At 41.9% G+C, this 23,536-nt stretch overlaps 2 protein-coding genes across 7 annotated transcripts in view; one reads left to right on the top strand and one right to left on the bottom strand.

Moving 5' to 3' along the window:
• Window positions 1-493: 493 nt before the first annotated feature.
• nucb2a (nucleobindin 2a) lies at window positions 494-12,789 on the bottom strand. Of its 4 annotated transcripts, none has more exons than XR_014568954.1 (14): window positions 12,687-12,789; window positions 12,223-12,366; window positions 11,886-11,993; window positions 10,967-11,099; window positions 7,177-7,280; window positions 6,102-6,287; window positions 5,435-5,525; window positions 5,264-5,322; window positions 5,052-5,144; window positions 4,857-4,946; window positions 4,570-4,740; window positions 3,828-3,888; window positions 804-2,499; window positions 494-733 (listed from the first exon to the last, which is right to left on the bottom strand). XR_014568954.1 is itself a non-coding variant. In XM_083759917.1 (13 exons), the coding sequence occupies exons 2-13, from the start codon at window positions 12,364-12,366 to the stop codon at window positions 2,264-2,266; spliced, it is 1,476 nt and encodes a 491-aa protein (XP_083616043.1). In that variant the 5' UTR covers window positions 12,687-12,789; the 3' UTR covers window positions 494-2,263. The 4 variants fall into 4 exon arrangements, 2 of the variants coding, with proteins under 2 accessions (XP_083616043.1, XP_083616044.1); XR_014568955.1 differs by having other exon boundaries at window positions 494-806; window positions 877-2,499; XM_083759917.1 differs by having other exon boundaries at window positions 494-2,499.
• An 8,205-nt stretch (window positions 12,790-20,994) lies between these two features.
• plekha7b (pleckstrin homology domain containing, family A member 7b) overlaps window positions 20,995-23,536 on the top strand; it is a 133,374-nt gene continuing 130,832 nt past the window's right edge. For all 3 annotated transcript variants that reach the window (XM_083759140.1, XM_083759139.1, XM_083759138.1), the window contains exons 1-3: window positions 20,995-21,241; window positions 21,374-21,450; window positions 21,559-21,616. In XM_083759140.1, the coding sequence (XP_083615266.1) occupies window positions 21,159-21,241; window positions 21,374-21,450; window positions 21,559-21,616 (218 nt within the window). In that variant the 5' untranslated portion in view covers window positions 20,995-21,158. The remainder of the gene's footprint in view (window positions 21,242-21,373; window positions 21,451-21,558; window positions 21,617-23,536) is intronic.

Below are 23,536 nucleotides of genomic sequence, written 5' to 3'. Positions count from 1 at the left end.
CTAACTTCGAAGTCACTTACTGTTCTCACTTATTGGGACCCTGAAGCAACAATGCACAATATTTTCCTACCTTTGCTACCTACCTACAGTATGTTTTCACACAAGTGGAATGCTTTTGTGTAGTCTTAACATCTGATAATGCTAGAGTTTGTGTGCCTTTGCTGTTGGGCTACATACAGTAGTGTGCCTGACAGTTACCTACAGTAAAAATATAACCACAGTAAAATATAAAAGGCTATGGCATGGGATCCATCCAAACCAAGTAGACCTACGCATGCTTGACTTGGTTTTAAAAGGAAAAAACACTTTGAAATAAATTCAAAAACACTTTGAGTCCAAATGTAATGCATTTGAACTGTTCACTTGGTGACTGTAGGCATGATGTAGCTTAATTTGTCATTCAAGTGATAATTAAAACATGTCTTCTTTACCTTGTCTGATTTATTCAACCTGTTGGTATGTTTGTATTCAATGGGTAAATGCTCACAACTGATACAGATACAGCATTTTATTTAAAAAGAAACCAGCAAATCAAAATCTATACATGTGCAAAATATAATGAAATTGTGAAATGAAAATGTGGCACACAATTACAATTGTTGGGCAAAACAGTAATTTTGGTAGAACGTTTGGTAGAACGTTTACACTAAAATGGAGCTGTTACAGATGAATGGTGGTATAAGCCATCAACACCTTTGTTTGCCATGGTCATACTCTGCTAGCTACATGCAACCTCCCTCCTTTTCAACTAAATTAATTACATCTTAGTTTGCCATGGTCATACTCTGCTAGCTACATGCAACCACCTTCCTTTTCAACTAAATTAATTTAATCTTTGTTTGCCATGGTCATACTCTGCTAGCTACATGCAACCACCCTCCTTTTCAACTAAATTAATTTAATCTCAGGAATCGAGTTTAAACCCTGAATAATTTTCTCTATTGAAGTAATTAGCGATTACCATGATTACCAGATTAGTACAGGACATAGGTTTACTCAAATATAATTCATCATTGGGTACAACAGACAATGATACATTAATACAATAGTGGCCAACACTGGTTTATACCTAATTTGTACATTATGCTTTTGAACAACCAAATTCATTAAAACTTTTAATTATAATCAATCCAGAAACATTTCTCAGTTCTATGAAACTGAAATACTTTGCAGATTATTTAACCCTTAAATGCTTGTCATACTGTAAGTAGCAACATAAATTAATAAATTCAAGTCTTCCCTGTTATCAGACAAACTCCTATAACAGCATCTATGCATGTGCAGGACATTTAAGGCTGTAAAAGAAAATGGTGATAGCCTGGGTTGTGTGTGTAGAATTGATTACACGTCTGAGAAATATTCTCCAAATGATGATAGCTAAAATGACATGAGGGGAAATTGTTCTGGGACTAGCCCTTCATATTGTGTTCATGGGTTGAACTCTTATTTGAATCTACAAAGAAAACAACCCAAATACTCATGCACTCAACTCAAATGAGTGGTTCTGTCCACAGAAGAATTCTACACGTTACACCGTATGCCATTAAAGGTGACATGGGGTATCTCACAGAAATGGCATTTAAGTTAGTAAGATAGGGCCCCCCTTCTTTCAACTGGTATGAGTGCATACATAAGGCTATAGTCCTTCCTGCAGATGACCTGGTTTAGAATCCGAGTCAGATTATCCGACTGAGGCTCTTTGTTGCATGTCATCCTCTCCTGCTTTCCTGTCTCACTCTCGCCATCAGAAATAAAACATAAATGCCAAAACAATCTAAAAACACATTTTAAACCTTGTCAAACCCTTCAATAGTAAAAATAGATACCCAATAGGCTTGTTTGTAAAACATTTAACGGGGTATAAGATTTCAGCTCCGCTGAGAAATTAGGGCATATTTTTCTTTGATAAATATAACCTCAAATTTATGATGTAAACCAGAAACATAACTGCAATCCGCGAAAAGGCAAATACGCACATGGAGGTACCGGGTGTGTTACAGCCGTTTTATTTTACAGTCATTATCCAACACCGGTATCATTCCCAAAGAGGGTACTTATTTGTTCTTCTGTCCCGTCATCTTCGAGTAAGATTTAGCAGTGTCAGGAAAATAGTAGTGACAAATATGTGCGACCACTCTTCTGCATTCAAGGGTGCAGGTCCAGCCACACAGCTACTGGAAAAGTCTGTGTTTGTAGAGTCAAACGTATCCATAATCCCAGTCCTATTTGCCAGCTAGAAGATTCTTATGTCCTAACAGGAGCCTTAAGGCATGTTATGTTGTCCTTGTAAATCTTCTCGGTGGCCTGGGGGTAGATCGTGGTGAACAGGCACTTCATGGTGGCCTGGGGGTAGATCGTGGTGAACAGGTACTTCATTGTGAACCTGGGGCATATCCTGATGTGCTTGAGGTACAGGCTGATGGTCTTGGGGTTGGTCTTGGTGGCCAGGAGGTATCTGATGGTCAACTCCATGAAACTCTGGAACTGCATTTCCTTCAACTGTAAAAGAGAAGATGACATTACAATACCAATATATTAGAGGCCAGCCTACAGTAGGTGCCTTTCCATTAAGACTTTTCAAAAATAGGAAGCGAGTAAGCGAGTAATACGAAAAAAGAAAAGCATATTTTTCTTGTTTCCTTCTTGGAGATATTAAATAAGCAGTATATGGCGCTATTTTGCCAGTCAAGTGAGATGCACAGAGAGGCGCATATTATCTGACATTTATTTTACCATTTGATTTTGTTTTGTTAAGACACTACTGATATGAAATCCGATAGCATCTGCATCACACACCACAGGATAATCTTACACGATACACACACACACACGTCTGATTTGTGAAATATTATACACGGACTGCCTGGTTGGCGAATGGTCTGCATGAAGTCTGCTGTCCAGAGGCTGTCTTTCAATCAGGCTGTCTGTTAAATAAATAGGCGTGTGTTGTTGACTTGATTTGACTCAAGTACAGGGACGAGGGACCCCTGCCCTGCGACTTGGCAGTACATTTCCATTTTGGCTGTGTTGATGTCGCTTCTGTTGTTGACTACTAGTCTCCCCTCGTCTGTTCCGTTCCAAGCTGTTTAGGAGAAATGTCACTGATCTAACTTCATGATCAACGCAGTCGCCGGGGAGAGCAAGAGCCTCGATCAGCCTGCAGACAGAGGCTTCGAGAGTCCATCCATCTTCAACCGCTTATCCGTAGTTGGGTCGCGGGGGCAACAGCTCCACCAGAGAGCTCCAGACTTCCCTCTCCAGAGCAACATTAGTGACTTCCTCCTGGGGGATTCCGAGACGTTCCAAGGCCAGTGAGTCGATGTATTTCCTCCAACTGCGCCTTGGTCTGCCCCGGGGTCTCCTCCCAGTGGGACATGCGTCGAGGACCTCCCTAGGGAGGCGCCCGAGAGGCATCCTAACCAGATGCCCGAACCACCTCAGCTGATTCCTTTCCAGGCGAAGGAGCAGCGGTTCTACTCAGAGTCTCGAGGCTTCGAGAGTGTGTACATTTATTTATCCACATCCCACCCACCCTCCCGTTCGCTCCACTACTGTTCAAAAGCGATATAATGCGAGATCAATGCTTTCTAATTAGAAATCTTTTCCACAAGTGTTTCCATACCCCATTTTTCGATATAGCCCAAAAATCCACTCCCTGCAAGTGCAAAAGTGTTTTTGCGAAGATTTATTCACATTTTGTGGTGTTTCCATTCAGGATTTTATTCGCAAGAGCCTTATTGCGCGAAACCTCTGCTTTTTGGAAACATGCTTAGTGTGAAACAGCTGTGTACAGTTTAAAGGGGAAAAGTACAAATGAGAACACTTACTATGAACCTCGGGAGGGGGTTCTACGTTTTGTGTTTTCAGCCTTTCCATGTGTTCTACTGCCTGAATAAATCAGAATGACATTGGATTGAGATTAGCATTATTTTCCCAGTTGCACAAAACTCCAGTAGTACTCAGTATCCACCTTTTTCCTGTAACCCATAAGTCTTTGCATTTGTGTGTGCATAAGTTCCTCTTTCTTTTGCTGTGTTGCCAGTTTTGCAAGGTCTATGAAAACAAGCACAAATGAAAATAGCTGATCTACAAACTCACAGAGACACATGGCGGAAACACTTTTTTCCCCCAGATGAAAGTTGACTCTCTTTTTTCTTTTGAGATGTTTGGTGTTTAGATAGTCATATAAAACAATCTGTGGACTCTGGGTCTACAGATTAGTAAGAATGCTCAAAAAACTGTCAGTGGCTTCAGACTGTTCTAGAGAAACTGGTCTTTAATAACTGCCACTTCTTCAGTAACGCCAGTAAATGCCATGAGTTACTGTAAATATGTACATATTGTATGAATGGTTCGGATGACACATTAAAATGGCAAGATGGGGAGTTACATGTGTCATATATTAACTCACGCCAATAACCACCTTGGGCTTGTGTGTAAATAATAGGCTGTGGCAACCATTTGTGGTCTAAAGGAGTTTCTACAGTACATACAGCCTGCTATAATAAACCAGTAATCACCAATTGCAAATAATGGGATTTGGAAAAAGAAAAGTGAGCAACTTATTACCTGCTGAAGTTCTACTTTCTGTGCATTCAGCTGTTCCTGCTGTCTCTCCAACTCCTGTCTTTGTTTCTGGAGGTCAACGGCCTTCTGGTTGAGGTCTTGCTCTTGCTGAACTAGATGCTCCTCAAACTCTCTCATCTCCTCATCCGTGTATGCCTGGTTCTGTTCCAGAGTCTGAGGAACAGGGGACATTTATGTGGCACTGCCATCTTGCTTCTCATAATTAAAAAAAGGACTATAGCACATTTGAGTGACAAACACGCAGAATAAGATGGCATATTCTGTCTCACCTCCCAACTATCTGGCTCTAGGAATTCCTTTTTCTTTGTAGCGACCAGGAACTCATCTAAGGAAACCAATCTGTCTTTGTTGGAATCTACCTGATGGGAGCACAGAGCTGCATGAATCGGTGCATCACTGTTCACTGAGGCTATAATTCAGATTTAAAGCGGCAAAGCAGCGATACAAGAGCGAGCGGCATCTACCTCGTTCATAACATGCTCCCTCATGCGAAGCCTCTCCTCCTCCATCTCCACCATGTCATCCTCTTCATTGGTGGGATCATAGATCTTCTCCAGCTGAGAGGACACACACACACACACACACACACACACACACACACACACACACACACAGTCACTAGAAACATCATTCATTTTTATGGTACTGTAAGTAGTCAACAACGTGCCAACATTACCTCCTTGGTGAACAGAGCTTCCAGTTCCTGTTCGTCAAAGAAGCCATCTCCATTGGTGTCTGTACGATCAAGAAAGATATAAGTCAAACCACATTGGTGGTGCTATGTACTGTATGTGGTGCTATGGCAGGACAGACATCACCTGCTTTAGTCTATGATAGCAGGGCTTACCGTGCAGGTTGAAGAAAGTCTTGGGGTCAAAATCTTCAGGGTCCAAACCATCAGCTTCCTCCCATACCTCCTTGAGCTGATTCTGGCTCCCCTACACGTAGAAACACACTTTTAACACTTACGATGCTAAAAGACCTGTCCACAAGTCCTCTCAAATAAAACCGCGGGGTGCCTTAGACGTGTGGACAGTCACGTCTTTAGGTCATTGCTAGGCAATGCCTTGCTCGTCCGTCCTGGAGCTGTTTTGCTGCACACGCAGCCATTCACGTCCTGGTTTACGGGCCAACTAATCTTGCTATTCTCTCTAAATCTACGGCGCTGTCCGTGGTTTTGATCAGAACGGCGATGTTCTGTTCTGTCCTGATTTTGCACTTCATCATGCATCACGTTTGGAATATTAAAGAGAGATCAGACTTATTAGCGCGAGGTAGTAATGGAAGATTTCACCTCCCGGCTTTAGGGGGGAAATGGAAGGCGGGGCTTTTCAAAGTAAAATCTGCCTCATCTGCTTGGCGTGGCACTCTAGCGCATTTATTCTGAAAAATTCCCATGCAGAAAAGTGTTAAACACAGTACAGTGCACATGAAGTTATGACATTTGTGTTTTGAACTATTGGCAGTCAACAAAATAATTCATACAAGTGTCCATTCACGTCCATCTGACTTACCGGGTGATTGACTTTTGGATGGTCAGCGTGCTTCTTCTTCAGCTCATCATAGTGCTCTTCCTCTTTTTTCCTCCCATCCTCATCCAGTGTCTTCAGGTGTTCCTGTCTGTCGTGCTCCTTCATCATCTCATACTTCTTGAACTCCTCATGTCTTTCTTTGTCAAAGTTCTCCAAGTCATTAGTGGCCTTGATTAAAACAACATGTGTAGGTAATATGAACGTGATTGATTGATTGATTGATTAACAGTTTGCAGAATTACAGTACATTTACAAGTACAACTCAATACTAAATAAAACTGTTAACTGTGAGTGGACGACACCATAAAGCATTACACTTGTTTACAATAGGGCCCACCATTTTCAATTCATCAAAACATTTAGAGACATATGAATATACACAATTATATAGTCAAAACAGGAAATCATCATAGAGGTAAAAAGGGAAAAGAAACACATAGTGAGGGGGTGGGGGATTCAGATTGATAGGGGCCAGTTTCGAATTGCAGCCGTCCGTAGGTGCCCTTTGAGAGCAGTTTTGAAGGAGTCAAGGGATTTGCATGTCTTAATGACTGTTGGAAGGGCATTCCACATTCTGGTGGCATAGTTGCGAAATTAATTTAGTCCCTTGTTTGTGCCGAATCTGGGTTGCACATGGTTTGTTGAACTCCCTCTGGTGTTGTGGGTGTGGACTTCGTTGACATTAAGGATTTTTTTTTTCTTACATTTTTATCCCACGATTTTGTAACCCATTTTTTCACTCAGTGTCAATTATCTAATGTAATCCTGGGCAGCGGACTGACCTCATGCTTCTTAAGGAAGTATTTAGACAGGTACATGGGTATCTTGGTGCTGTAGCGAATCTTGTGGACCAGACCCATTGCAAGATGCTGTACTCTGTCGTCAACCCTAAGCCATTCCAGCCTGTGAATGACACTTCAATACAAGCTGTAAACATGTTCCAAGTGTGGCGTTCTCAGTCAAGGTCCCCCAAATTGATATGTACAGTATATTAAGGCGCTGGACCCCCCTCTGAAAAGAGTTTCTGCATAGTTTTATGTTGTAGGGCAAAACTCACTGATTTGATGAGCCGGTCCAGATCGTCCACTTCAAACGTATGTGGATTCATGTGGTTCAAGTACTCAAATTGTTTCAATAGAACCTGATGATCCACTGCCATGTCTGTATAGTGGGGACAATACAGTAACATATCAATGCCATCATTATCTTAACAGATTACAACTGTATACATACTTACTATACAGATCGTAGATGTGCTATTTTCACTATTCTTCAACAGAAAAATGTGTACATATTGTATATGAATGGAACTATTCTAAAGATTATGCTAAATAATTGATAATCTCAAAGAATTATGATTATATTATGTAATAATTGGTATATGGACATTGACAATATGTGTAGAATCAATCACACACTGCTTTCTTCAAATTATAGTGCAACTGATTAGTTCCATGTTACTGTTGAATCCCACAAGCTAGGATATACCGTAACCACCTCTACTTCACATACACACACCTAGTGTGTGACTGTGTATGTAAAGTCATGACCTGACGAAGATGTGACCGATACATCGAAACGTTACTTGCACCCTGATAACAAAATAATGGCTTAAACTGTCCGAGTTGCTCCAGTGCCTCCTTTCCTCCTGTAACCTGTCCTGCCTCTGAGATGCACCAGACTGGCCTGCCATAGGCTAGAGGTGCGGTTGGAACTCCCTTCTGCCTACACACCCCAGCCAAACACGGCCATCTTCACCCTTGACGGGCACTCATTAGCCATCGTCCCTCACTTCACCTACCTCGGTAGCACTCAGTCACCATCCTGCACCATAGACGTCCAGGCTCGCATCGGCCTGGCCTCTGCTGCCTTTCGTAGGTTAAGGTCCAGGGTTTTTCAGAACAGGAACCTTAGCATCTGTGTACAAGGCAGTCTGCCTCTCCACACTGCTCTACAGCTCGGAAACCTGGACACCCTACCAGAGGCACATAAACTGTCTAGAGTCTTTCCACATCTTCTGCCTCCAAAGGATCCTGGGTCTGACCTGGGCCGACAGGGTGCCGTACATTAAAATATATGCCCGGACCAACACACCCAGCAATAGCATAAGCATTGCAGCACTCCTTGGCCAAAAACACAATAATAATCATCTCATAAATTATATTTGGAGCAACGTCATCATCGACATCGATGGACTGCCATAAGCAAGCAAAGCAGCTATAGCTAAGATTATGAGGCGGGCATATTGCATATCATTGCCGTCAGGCAGAAGTCTTATATCACCATACTAGTGTCACACAAACATAGCTGATCTGCTATGTATATAGATCTGTCACTGCTGTTGTATCCTACTGACTGACCTGGCAGTAAGAGGATGAAAAGCCTCCTGGCAGTAAGAGGACGAAAAGCCTCCCGCCACAACACTCCCTGCCAGTCCGTAGTAGTACATACATGCAGTGACACATATCACCCTACCCATCCGGCTTCACTTCACTGCACACGGGCCAATTCCGTTTGCACAGACTGATGCACTCAGTGCGCACTGAGTGCCTTAGATCTACGAATTATTTTTATGGTTGTGTTTTAACAAGAGCTTGTGTCAAAATAATAACTACCTTGGATAACAGCTTTTTTGCCCATTTCCTGAAAACAAACAGTTTTGGACATACAATTTTTACACCCAATAGCGATATGCATACAATGAACCGTAATTATTCGGACAAACTGGAGGCGATAGGATTTGATAGTACATCATTACGCTGGATGAAATCCTACCTTGAGGGAAGAGAACAAATGTGAACTGTGGGGTGCCCCAAGGAAGCATACTAGGGCCGCTATTATTCCTATTATACATTAAAGACATGAGTGCTGCCTGTAATTGTTCCCGTTTGCAGACGACTCAGCACTCCTGATTTCGGAAGAAGACCAAACACAGGTTGAGGAGGCACTCAGCTCAGAACTCAACAATAGCCGAACTGGGCTTACAGATAACAAACTCTCATTGCATCTTGGTAAAACAGAATCCATTCTTTTTGGGTCCAACCATTCCCTTCAATAGGGTTTCAAGGTCAGTGTTGATGACATAGTAATCTCTAGCAAAGAAGAGGTTACATATCTGGGCTGTATCCTGGACAATAAACGGGTGAAGGCATGGCAACAAGAGCGATCAAAAGAGTAAATCAAAGAACAAGATTCTTGGGCAGAATCTCCTTTGTTAACAAGAGGGCTCTCAGGACAATAGGACATTAGCTGGAGCCCTTATTTGGCTATGCCTGCACCTCCTGGTTCTCCAACATCCCAATGTCACAAAAAAATAAGCTCCAGACCTCCAAAAACAAACTAATCAGACTTTTGCTAGGCCTAGGGCCCATGACCCACCTCTGTGCAACGCAATTTGATAGCATTGGTTGGCTCAGTGTAGAAGACAGAGTCCAGCAACTGAAAATGGGATTAGCATTCAAGATTGTAAATGCAGCTCTACCCTCCATGCCCTCAGTGCCTATTTACTTGACTGATTACCTCAAAAGGGTGAGCAACTCCCACAGCCATAATACTAGAGCAGGGGTCCTCAATAGGCAGACCGCGGTCCACGACCGGACCGCGGACCACCTCTCTGTGGACCCTGGGCAAATAAAATAAAAATACCCCAGTATTGGTTGGGACTTGGGAGGGGATCCTATTTGTATAAGCTTGCCTTGGTATGACTGTACTAAAAAATATAGAGCCCCGCTCTCCACTGGCCGCTGCGTGGCCCGCGCCACGCTCATGGGATCAGACCTTAGTCTTTTTCAAAAATTATTAGTGGACCTTCAGCATTTCTAGTTGAGGACCCCTGTACTAGAGGGAGCGTAAATAATGATGTGCCACCCATTTTCTGAACAAATATGGGTAAATTCACCTTTCACAGCACTGCCACTCAAGTGTAGAATGCCCTGCCTCCTTACCACAAAACAAGCAGATCACTGGTTTCCTTTAAAAAGGGTCTGAAAATTCACCTGCCACTGTCATCAGGTCAAAGGGAGAGAAGGTGATTTCCCCACCTCTTTACCCCCCCTCCCTCTTTTTTATCAATGTATTTCTATTCCAACCTGTACATGTAGATTTAATTGTTGTCACTGTTGTTATTGTGAATGAATGCATGGGATCCGAATGGAAACAAGACCGCAAGGTCTTTCTTCGGTGCTGTCCTTTTGGACCAATGCTGTGCTTGACTGTACCCTGTACTGTTTGCATTTTATTGTCTAGTAAAATTATCAATCAATTCAAATTTATATATATATACTGTATCATTATTAAATTCAAGAACCGCTGTCTGTCTGTCAGTCAGTCAGTCTGTCCCTTCCCTAGCATAGAGCAAGACAGCTGCTCGCCTAGAGCGCCTCCTCACAACTCCACGACGCACAAATGGAGACGTTTTCTTAACAGCCTACCGTTAGCACGCAACAACAACAAGGTTTAACTCCACCCGGACGAGGCATTGCCTTAGCAACAGTTACAATACTGTGCACTTTTATATCTGTTGGATCATAACATATGAATACTATAATCCGAGGAAGACAGATCCCATGCCTTCGGAACAACACAATGACAAAAATACATACAGACAGATGCAATGACCAACGCTGGCTCAGTAGCTCACGAACGACACATTCCGAAATCACACATCAAACATCCTACAACTTGCTTTGTAGCCCCAAAAGACAACCTCCGTGTTCACCGTTTAATACTCGCACTGAACATCATTTGCTGTTCATATATTCAGAACGTGTGTGTGTGTGTGTATACCGTATATATATATATATATATAAAATATAATTAACACCAAATCAGCAGATGGCATACTGTACCATTCCCTCCTTCAATGTCTTGCTTGGCCTTAATCAGAGTCCGGAGTCGGTTCACTTCCTGCCTCTTCAGCTCATCCAGTTTGGTTCTGACATGATGGCTGACAAAGTCCAGCTCTTTGGCTAGCTTGCCTGCCTGCATGATAAAACCATCATGTAATAATTAATATTAAACATTGAGTGTAGTACATACTCAAATCCAATCAGTTCGATTGGATTTGAGGGATTATTCTCTGTACTATAGTGTGGTGTGCCACGTTCCCCATACTCTTAGCTCTGTTCCATAACCTTCCGCTTCGCAGAAGGCTATGAGACTTTCAGTTTTAAATCTCAAATCGAAATCAGACCAGCCTCTCCTCTTTAGTGGAAATCTCACGAACGTTTGACCTACTCACCAATACAAACACAGGTTGTGTCAATAGAAAGCCTACTTTCCTTAGTGGAAGCACTCTGAGCCCCCCACCACACGTATAAACTGTACTTTTTGGCCAAAAGGGGATTTTGTTTCCACCGGAAAAAAAACATTTTTAGTTACTCCGCTGCGCCCTCTACTGATATTGCCCAGAGAACTGCCTCATAGAGAATATTTTTCTTATTTTTTATACGTGTGGTGGGGGGCTCAGAGTGCTTCCACTAAGGAAAGTAGGCTTTCTATTGACACAACCCGTGTTTGTATTGGTGAGTAGGTCAAACGTTCGTGAGATTTCCACTAAAGAGGAGAGGCTGGTCTGATTTCGATTTGAGATTTAAAACTGAAAGTCCCATAGCCTTCTGCGAAGCGGAAGGTTATGGAACAGAGCTACCATACTCTTATAGGCCACAGCGTCTAATAAAGTCCACTAATAAAGTGGTCTTGTTGGCTATCATTTACTTTTTCACCCTGCTGGCTGCTAATAAAACTAAACAAAAGAAAATGTATTACCTTTATATCTTCCATGTCTGTGTTATGGAGTTTTTCTCTGAAATGTTGATCTTTCTCTAGAAAATCGATGACTTCCCTGAGGTATCGGTCATAGTGGAGTCCAGTGTCCTAAAGCAGACAACATAACATTACTGTAAACATTGGTCCATGAAGATAAGACAAAATAATGAATTAATCCCTCCATCCATTTTCGTGGGAAATATTTGGGGAATTGCTCAACTCTGCTGTTCATAAATCAAGACAATCTGAACAATCTGTCTGTCAGTTTAAGTAGGGTGTAATGGGCAATAACTTTATTCTATTTGACATTAGTTTTAAAGTGGCCGTCATTTCTTACCACATTAACTGGGGCTTCTTCAGCCTTCGGCTCTGGTTCTACAACCTTGGTCTTGTCCATGCTGATGGGCACTGCCTCTAGCAACAGCAGCCCATGGATCAGGAGCAACAGCCAGCTGATTAGGAGCCTCGGGTTCCAGCACATCTGGAAACACACAGTGAGTGATGTGACTCGTGAGTGAGTGAATAATAACACAAAGCTTCTCTAGTGGACACTGACACTGGGGCCCGTGTATGTGGTCAGCAAAGCTATTTTAGTCAAACTGTCAGTTAAATTTCCACCTATACGTTCAGCTCTAGCAGGCTTGTATCATGTATCTCTCTCGTGGTTCATGGATTGTCGTAGGGTTGAGCTTTAGCACTGACAGATCACTGTCTGGAGGAAATGTGTGCTTCCCATCCGCGTAAATTGACGTAACGTGTACGTTAACATAAAGTAAAAGCCTCATAATATATAATACTCACTTTGATTAGAATCCTGAACCCACTGGTATTCTTTGCCGTGTCTCAGCTGATGTACGGTGTATGTATGTGGGGTAACGTTAGTTAGCTTACTGAGTAGCAGTGTAGATTGTCCCACGTGATGCAATTGGGTTAGATTGATAAGTCCCGCCTTCTACATTTTCACTTTAATATCGCAGTGGTCTCCTCAACTGTCCGTCAAGCGTGGGTGGGGGGAATCGGGTAGCATGCTGCGTTGCATTGACTCCACTCTGGTACGTGGCGAGATGACTTTACTGCAGGTGGGTGGCCCTTTGCATCTCATTACACGGAGGGCCAACGACCTTTAGCCACATATAATTGTATGTAAAGTGGTTTTGCTCCTACCACCATTTGTGACCATCATACATCATATTTGATAGAAAAAAGTGATAGAAGAAAAAGTGGTGCTGTATGTCCACATTTGACTACTATTTAATGTGTTGTATCTATCAGCAAACATGAACTGCAGTTACCAGTCAACCAGTGAATATGTTTTGTTTTCTTTTCATTATTAGTTTTCACGTGCTCTCATTTATTTACATAATATTACATTACTTTTTTAATGCCCTTATTAAAGATCAGTTATAAAGTTAATATATAACACTATCATCATGTAGCCTACAGTAATGCAATTTGTTGTTGTATAAATATGTGCTATTAAAATAGCTCTGATAGCAAATCAGGACAAAGGACCAAAACAACAACAACAACAACAAAACGAAAAAACAAACAGCCTCATAGTGCTGTCAAACAAATCTAAGAAGGTATCAAAGAGCAGCATCACTTGATTTTTGAAGTGCACAGTCACAAAAACCTGTGGAATTATATACTGACTTATATACTAGCAATACCCCTGCTATAGAATGTTTGTTAAGGTTTTCCAGCTCTATAAACAGAAAACAAGACTGTTTTCAGGCTGGTATACTAATCCAATCAGGACAGATAACTAATACACCTAGGATAAGGATCAACAATTACAATTGGAAGTGAAACAATATAAACATTGAAGCTGATAATGATCTTTGTGGGGTTATATTGTGACAGCCTTAAGTGAATAATTAACAGGCCATCACCAGGTAACGATGATTGACACCTGGCAATCTCCCTACTCAGGTTATAGTTGCCACAGGTGTGTCACTCTGGGTGTGAGAAAACAGTTTGTGTGCTGGCAGCAGCTCTGAAGGACAGTGTCCAGCACTCTGCTCTCAGACTCTACCTGTTTGTTTATTTTTAGCTCGAGTTAGAGCATGTTTAGAGATATATGCACCCCCTGCAGAAGAAGGCCTGCCGTCAAGACTCTTCAAACTCCTCTGTGATACAATCCAGGGAGGAGAAGTAAACGGAGGAGGCGAATTGCTGCAGGAGGCTTGTTTGCCTCTGTTTGAGTGGGACATTAAGGTCGCATTCATACCAGAGAGCTTTGCTGCGATTAAAACGAATCCTGCTGCGCATTGTCAGAAAGTGCGCTTCGTTTGGCAGGTGTGAAGGCTCATTCGAATCCTAATGCGCAGCAAATAACCGCATTTTACTCCGTCCAAAAACGTGGGTTTCGCTTCGCTTCGAATCGCACTTGACTACGATTCGGTGCAGGTGTGAATGCAATCCGCAGTAAATAAAGGAAATGAAGCAAACATAATGTGGCGGGTGAGGAGCTGAACACAGTTGGAGACGGTTAAGGCATATTTTACGCAGCGCAAAGATGTCCCGTTACTGTGGATAGACGTGGTCGAATAAGGAGACTGAAGCCCTGATCGAAATGAGGACGTGTAGGCTACATTAATCAATTGCTTAAGAAAACACATAAAAACACTGCAGTGTATTATAGCCTACATAATATTCTGTCTGTCTGTCTGTGCGTGCCGTAAACATGGAGTGCTGTCACTGTGTGGGACTGGGGAGTTATATCAGTGCGCTCATGCAGCGCTGTGCCTCCATGCCCAAAAGAACAGTGTGTGGCGGCTGCGCGTGCGTAGAGAGAGAGAGAGAGAGGGGGGGGTCCCAGGCGGCACGACACATGCACGTTATGAGTGTAAATGTATCACCATAGATTTCACTGTGTAGGCTATAGTTTATGAACGGAACACATTGATAAAGGTCCCCCCTGCTGCGTTTCCAATTGCTGCGAATGACAGTGTGAAGGCAAACCGCAGCCAAATAAATATGCAAGAATCCCCTTTCCCCGCCCATACGGATCTGAGTCTACCGAAGTATTAGGTGAGAATGCGACCTAAAACACACTCAGAGGTAACCCAGACAAACACGAACATTTGGACAACAAACAATAACATTTGGACGACAGACAATAACATTCGGACAAAAAACACTTCATTACCAGCAAGGACAAACGATAACATTGGGACAAAAAACACTGCAAAAACAGCAAGAGGATCTTATTTTGTTATCATTAACTGAACTCTCAAAGACCAATTTTGCTTTATTTCAAAGGAGTGGTGAATTAATAACCCCATTTGTGCCCAAGATTTTGAGTTGAACATTTATTGAATATATTTTGTGGGGGTTTCGTTATTTGTTGATTTTCGTTCTGAATATTGATCGCCATTTGATGCTTTTTGTTTTCATTGAAAAGTAAATAATGTTGTAACCTAATTAACCCACCCCTGGTTTCAATACAAAGACTGCTCCAATCCAACACATTTAAGGGTTCTTTATCTTTTATTGAGTCCTTTGTCAGTTTCCTCGAACCACCTGGCTACATTAAAAAAAGGAGAGGCTAAGTCCTCTCTGGTAGGTACACACTAGCCCCTTTCGGGACCCTACATAAAGCTTTTCTGAAATTTTGATGAGTTTTATGTTGGGTCCCTGGTCAGAACTATATTTTCGTATGGGAATTCCAGAACGCGGAAGTAAAAAATCTCTCTAAGATTGAATCTGCGCTGTGTGACGGTCTTTTTTTGCTTGAGTTATTCTGAATTCGGGAACTTTAAGTACCTATACATCCCGCTGCGAATATCTCCTGTGGCGCGGAAGCCGTTAAGTATTTTTAATCTTTGTTTGACCGATTTGGTCGCTTTATTTCTTCTTGTTTGTTTACCGTTTATTGTACCGCCTCCCGGTGTGCGGTTGGCTTGTGCGGCTACGTCCCTGCCTCTGATCTGCTCTGTCATAGCTATAGCGCCACTAGCTAGCCAGATAGGCGGTACAATGAGGTGTCAATAAACAAGGAAGGAAGAGAAGAATCCAAGCTTCCAATTCGGGCAAACATATATTAAAAATACTTAACGGCTTCCGCGCCACAGGAGATATTCGCAGCGGCATGTATGGGTACTTATACTAAACATATTCAGAAACGCTCACACGAAAACATATCGTCACAGAGCGCGGCCAGGCGCTAAACATGTTGTTTATGTTTAAGAATGGCTGTGTACCAGGTGGCATGTTAGTGGTGCAACAGGACCCCATGGACTGGGTCGAACAAAATGTCAGAAACTTCAGTACCATTGGGTTCTGCTTGGAGGGCTAGGTACACACCTGCCTGGCACCCCAAGCTACTGAGGAAACCGCTACACTATCTCCTTATTGGAGAAAATTGGTTGGCTATCTTGACCTGAATATTCTGTATTCTAAAGAGATGGGAAGACCACACACACACACACACACACACACTACTGCCAACTCCTGTTGGTAGTAGTGTGTGTGTGCCAATTCATAACAGGTGGCACGCAGGGCCATTGAGTGAAGATAGAAAGAGGATAATTCAAGCTTTTCGTACAGCTGCAATGTTGGTGAGTTTGATGTAGTTTAAAACAACCAGGTTTTTAGTAGGACTATAGAAGGAGTGTAAGGGATATTGTTGGACTTTATTCTGAAAGCTTTACACTTCTTTGTAATGGATGCAATATTACACTGGCATTATTGGAAGACAGAGTAGACAGCAGTCCACCACAAGATGTCACTGTCAGCATGTCATGCTTTTTGAATGATTTAAACAAATACACTATATATTAGTTTGTGTATGCTGAATGCTGATGCTGACATAATATGTCAGCATCAGCATTCAGCAACAATGATCAAACAAATGAACAAATATTATTTGTTCATTTGTTTGATCATTGTTGCTACGGTATAGAGTGATTGTTCAGTAACAGCTGTCTCCCCATCTCTTCAGCTCTTTAGTAAACAGGAGAGAGAATTCCACAAAGAAAATGTCTTTACTTACATTTTGTAGTGTAATTTGTAATTATTAAGCTAACCCCCTTCTATTGTTTAATCACTTCCGGTGTCACATGTTTATCCTGTATCCTGTATGAGTTCTCCTGATCGGATGCAATTTGTATCCTGACATTCACTGAATTTAATTCAGCTGGAGAGATGGGGAGACAACTGTTACTGAACAAACACTGGTTGCTATCAGGATATGCTGTATAACACTTATCACACTTATTTTTACAAAAGGAAGTATGGCTTACCCTTTAACTTATGTATATTTATGTATTTATTGTAATATACCTTTAATAATATTTTCATGGAAAAACTTTGTAGTTTGTAGAATCAGGAAGTGCAAAGTACCCCTTACAATGGCAAGATTAGCATGTACACATTTATATTGATATATCTGACATGGCGTGGGAGTCATTAGTGTACAGTGACTGCATGAGTTTGATCCTGGCACGTGTAGCGCTCACTGAAAGGAAAGACTGTTGGCTTCTCTCCCTCAATACAAGCTGCTACTCCCATAGAGTTATTAACTCTATGGCTACTCCATCCAATAGGTTGAGTCCAGCCAGAAGGCAGCAGTCTCTGATTAATGGGCCCATGTCCACCTCTCACCCCAACCCTGCTCACTGGGCTCTTGGGGAGATTTTGGATAAAGCCACGAGGCTGTATTTACAGCTACTATACACCTCTCAACACATCCTTGATCTCACTGCATGGCCTTACTGTATATCTCCTGCAGCCCTACATGTTAATTAAATGAATAATCCCTAAAAGTAATTCACACCGCACTGAATAAAAATGGAATCATGTCAGTAACTGCTTACTGGGGGGGCTGGGGACCACCCCACGTTTTGTGATCTAATTTCTATGCTGTCTATATCACATTGTATTGTTTGTGTCCTTTCCTCTCTGTAAACACTTTACTTATTTGTAAGAGTATAGTGCCTCAGTGCCTTGACCCTTTAACCACAGCATCCCCATGGTACAATTCTGGCTTGGCAATCCTGTATTACTTCACTACCTCCACAAAGGATAAGGATGAGTGCTTTCATAACTGCACCAGCTTTTGACAGTGCAGAGATTATTGTTTTTTTCAAAGGATAATCAGTAAAAACTATCAAGAAAAACTAATGCCAAGATTATTTATTAATATGAATTATTTGAATCAAGTGCCTCCTGCTGCCCAAGGGGTCTTAAGCATCTGCTTGGGCCAGATCAAATAGAAGCCAAAATGTGGTTTCTTGGGTGACATGAAAACATTTGGCAATAATGCTCCTTTAAATGAATTCGGACTGGTACAGACAGTGAAGCATTCAGACAAAATTGCATATTTATGACCAAATAGCACCTTTGTTTCTGTTAATAGATTAATGTTTCAGTGTGTTGAAAAGCAATTAATCTTCACTGCTGCTCTATGTAATCTATAGTAAAAGACTAATAATAATATATCTCCAAAAGTTACCCAATAATTCAGGAGACATTTGGATTCAGTACACCATCATGTCCAAAACTGTTACTTTTCAGGAAATAAGAGAGGGAAAGAAGAGCATGTGTTCCAATGTAGTTATTATTTAGTCACAAGCTCATGTTAATATATTTCATTTGTTAAATATTTATAATACACACAGAAAGACTAACAACTTTCACATCTCTTTTAGAATTGCTCAAATATAGCAGAAATAGCAGATCTACAGAGCTAGTAGATTGGCTATTTTGACTAATTTTATGCTGTTCAGCACTAGTATGATCAAGTCTGGCATTAATTTACAAAAAACTAAAAGTTGAACATTGGAGATACAAGGTTTCTGCGCGTGCCTCGACAGCAACAATATCTGACTTCTCTGAGACGAGAAGGCACAGGCACAGTTAGCTTGGATGCTGGTTATTTTATACGTCGACATCAAAAATGCAATAACCCATCCCTATAAGTGTTAAGAAGTTATTGAAGAGAATGAAATTGAGTTATTTATTACATTTTCTGCATGCAGAGCCCCTCTTCCATAAGGCGTGATTCAGCGTGAGCCCGGCACTCTCTGAGGAAACGACGATAACATTGAGTCACCTTGCTGCATCGTGAGCCTCTGGCGGAGTGGAGAGAGGCAGGAATCAGCAGCACACAGACCATGCTGCAGAGCTGCACTGGACTGCGCATCAATTGTGTGCATGTGTGAGGATGTGGATGGGTGAGGGGTGGAGGGGATGATAATAAATTGTGAAGCAAGGTCAAATAACAATTAATAGACAGAATCTCAGATGATTACACTGCACACGCCATGGTTCATTTATTGTGTGCGTGTGTGTGTGTGTGTGTGTGTGTGTGACTGTGTGTGTGTGTGTGTGTGTGTGTGTGCGCATACATGTGTGTGATTTAATCTATTAATGCCCAACCTAGATATTTGTGCACTGATTGATGTCAACCCATGAGATAATGTTTTAATCTGGTTGTTTGAATATTTTAAAGTTATGGGATGTGTTATTCAACATTTGTCCTTGGAGTTGCACATTGGATCACTCACCATGACCTGGTGAAATTGCATGTGTAACTATTTGTTCTGATCAGAACAGTGCATAAACTATATGGGGGACATCCATCCATCCATCCATCTTCAAACGCTTATCCGTAGTCTGGTCGCGGGGGCAACAGCTCCACCTCCAACTGCGCCTTGGTCTGCCCCGGGGTCTCCTCCCAGTGTGACGTGCGTCGAGGACCTCCCTATAGGGAGACGCCCGAGAGGCATCCTAACCAGATGCCACCTAAGCTGGCTCCTTTCCAGGCGAAGGAGCAGCGGTTCTACTCATCTATATGGGGGACATGCAGAGACATAACCAAATAGGGAGGCAGGTGCGACATGTCCAGACAAGGTTTTGTCTACCTCAATAAGTTTGAGGTTGAACAAGAATCAACAAATCGTAGAGGATGGCCATAAATATTTACAATAAAAAAAAATGAATTTGGTCCCAAATGATATGTAGTGTCTTGTGGAGACAATAATAATATAAAATATGCTCAAAAGAGCTTAACAAAATAAATATTTATAATGTTGTTTAATGCTCGGTGTAAAACATTTGTATACCCCACAAAAATACTTTTATCACTCAGGAGATGTATTCTGGGTTTGATAAGTGTGTTGGGATATCATTTGTTCTACCAAAAATACTATATAATACACTATAGGCAACATGATAACACCCATAGTTGCCCTTAGTACACAGTAGCCTACTGTACAACTCTGGTATTTGCAGAGATGGAATTCTCTCTCAAAACTGCTCGTAAAATGCTGCATCAGCAACAGGGATGGAAACCAGGAAATAGCAAAAGCTATTGGTTCCTGTCTTTTGTGTGCTAATGAGTGATACAGCTACTCATGGCACTGTGACATTGTGCTTTGCCTGCCTACACCATCAAGCAAAATTTATGGGCAGCGTCACAAAATTGGGCAGGTCAGCTGTTTGATGCAGTGTAAGCATTATTGTAATGTGTCATGGTTGGGAAGGCACTCTGTCCTCAAGGTCTTGACTGCAGTGATGTGAAGCCCATAGTTCAATAAACTCTATAACAGGCCTACTAGTTGTACACAGATGCTACAATCTGGCTTATCCCAATGGTTATTATATTTGTTCAATGATTTATTTTTTCATGCTTCTGATCAGCTCATCTGAGATTCATATTTAGCTGTTCTTTTCAAAATGCCCTCTGATATATATTCCTTTCACTTACTTAGAGCCTAATAATCATATTCCCAGATAATTTTTTTTATGATAAAATCATGAATCAAAGTCATATGGTTTTTGCAAAAAAGCAACATTGTGCAGCAACTTAATTAGGGTTAGACACATTTCTCAGGAATCAGGGATCTCCTACTATGTTATCAAGTGTCAGATGTATCCATGTCACACGACCATTGTCCCTGGAATGCGTTAAACTTCAAGGAACAGTGCTTTAATTCAATGCATTCCTGCAGGGCTAGGCTACACCCCGTTTGCCGCACCGGGGCTGGTGAATGGTGATGTTGAGGAGCTGTAGTAGATAGATGTCAGAGCTAGTTTGAAGCAGCGCAACGTGTACTGCCTGGCAGTGCCTGCTGCCTGCATGGGAACGAACGAAACACTCGGATTGTGCTGTTTTCCTCGGCTGATAGTGGAACAAAAACGCTGTGTCGAAGTTTGCTCTTGCTTCCCCTTTAAAACTATGCAGCCCTAGCGGCGGAGCAGTGTTCGGTTCCCTGGAAAGTCTGCGGAGGGACAATGAATGTAAGCTACTGAGCTACAGACGGGATCATGGCGGCACCTCTCGCGCGGGACACTCTACCTGACCACTGGTCGTACGGAGTTTGCAGAGATGGCAGAGTCTTCTTTATTGAGTGAGCTTCTTGGTTTTTTGTTTGTTTTGTTTGTTTTCGTGATGTTATGTTGCACGACGTTTGTCATAACAAAAGCGTACGGCGTGAAATTTGCCTTAATCTTTCGTTCAGTAACAGGTGTCTTTCTTGCAGTGATAAAAGTCATACCACTACTTGGCTACATCCTCGCACTGGTGAACCTGTCAACTCCGGACACATGATAAGATCAGGTACGCGCACAGCAGGGTCATATCTTATTCTGGATTTACATTGAAGTTTTCTGCAGTCCTACTCCTACCTGTGTTTTTCTCTCTAGCATGTTTGTGTTCTTGTTGTAGATTTACCCAGAGGGTGGGAAGAAGGCTTCACGGACGAGGGGGCCAGCTACTTCATCAAGTGAGTCGCGTTTCATTTTAGAAATCCCAAAGCAGTTGTTTTGTGCATTGTCAAGTCAAGTGTCCAAGTGACTGCGTGCTTGTACCATAGAGCTATAAAGGCTTGTACGCGTTGATGTGTGTATGTATCCGTGCTTATTATGGCTATTATGATGGCATCCCTTCTACGACACGTCTCATTCCCTGCATCATCAGGCTGCATGACATGTGTGTGCACTGTGCAGTAGGCTACTGCTGCATCCAAACTCATTTTGGTGCTGCCTGAAGGCTGCAACAGACTGTGTATTGAAGTAAAACCTACACACACACACACACACACACACACACACACACACACACACACACACACACACACACACACACACACACACACACACACACACACACACACACACACACACACACACACAGTTATGGCCACACAACTAACTTACTCTTGTTTTGCCTGCATGTTTAGCAAGGAATTGACTTTGTCAGGCAGGACAGTAGGAAAAAGCAATTGAAATTCAGCTCACATCCTCCTTGCAGGACATCTACTCCCTCCATTAGATAGCAGTATTAGTCTTTGAGTAGCCTATGTGTGGGTGTGGGGGGCACAGAAAATGAGAAGCTGTACTTGAAAGGGGGCAGGAGAGTTATTTAACTGTGTGACCGTATGGTGACAGAGATGTATAGCGTGATTACATTTTTCAAGCAGAGGGGACAGAATTCCCAAAGTCACTCGTTTCAGCACAGTACTATTGAGAAGAGAACGACTACGAATGTCCCTTTCAGCAACATGGCTTACCTGAGCTTTTAGTATAGAGAACACAGTCATGCAAGCACAGTGAGAGTGAGCACTGTGATTTAGTTACTGCTGTAATCTGCATTACTGCTCTCTAAAATGTACTGTTATTAATTGAGCTCTAACTGCAAAAAAAGGGTTAACCACTTTCAAACTGGCATCCCATGTTATTATATGCTATGCATAAAAAGAAATTCCCCAAAAATCATAACAACATTTAGACATTTAAAAAATGTCTACAAATCTACAAACTCACTCATACATCGCTGTGCGTACAGTGCGTTTGAGTTGGTATGGAGGGACAGGCTATTTTCATTATTCAACAAGTAAGGCTTAAGTGGCTAAATTAACGTAATGTTACAGACAGTGCAGGGATATGTTCCTTTTAGTATTTGTTAGGAGTCAGACTCAGGCCTGTAGCTATTTGTTGATAACAGCTGGATTGCTGTGAGACAAACCCAAGAGCAGCTAACAAATCACATTAAAACCCAGCTGATAAATCAGGCTAATCATGAAAAATGGCAAAGCTACTGTAAAACAAAGTGGAGGCATAAATTCTGGATCATTGTAGTAGCTACAGCAACTCTTCCCTGGCTGGTTTCGTTTTGTTTCCCCTCTACCCACTGTCTCATTGAGACTGCTTTTAGTGCCCCATTTGTCCAAGACAGAAGGCCTGTATCGAGGGTTGTAGTGGTTGATATTGACAGTTCGTAATAAGAGGGCATTGCTCACAGAGATACAAGTTGCACTGGGGAAACACGGAGCTTACAGCTGTGAATTTAACACATTAAAACTGGGAAAGCTTCCGATCTGTGTCATTTTTTATTTTAGCTCTAGCAACATACATTTTTCAGAAGGTTTGGGTTTAGAACAGTGGTTCTCAAAAATGCCAGATATACAAGCTCACAGCTTGTAAAGCTTATTTTTTTAAAACATTTTTTAAAAATCTTGAAAGTGCATTTTGGGGATCCATGGCAGAAGTTGGCACAAAAAGGTTTGAGAAGTACTGATTTAGAAGGCATTTGTAGAATCGACCTCAGGTCTGTGGTGGATTTTAAATGAAAATGTAGATAAAATAATAACACCTTAATAACTTGTATTATGATCATATTATAAAATGGTGCATTAAAGAAAAGG

Source organism: Protomyctophum parallelum, assembly GCF_964188405.1.
Source record: "Protomyctophum parallelum genome assembly, chromosome: 2".
NCBI classification, from domain to species: domain Eukaryota; kingdom Metazoa; phylum Chordata; class Actinopteri; order Myctophiformes; family Myctophidae; genus Protomyctophum; species Protomyctophum parallelum.
The sequence above is the reverse complement of the archived record's forward strand: the minus strand, read 5'-3'. Positions and strand labels throughout refer to the sequence as shown.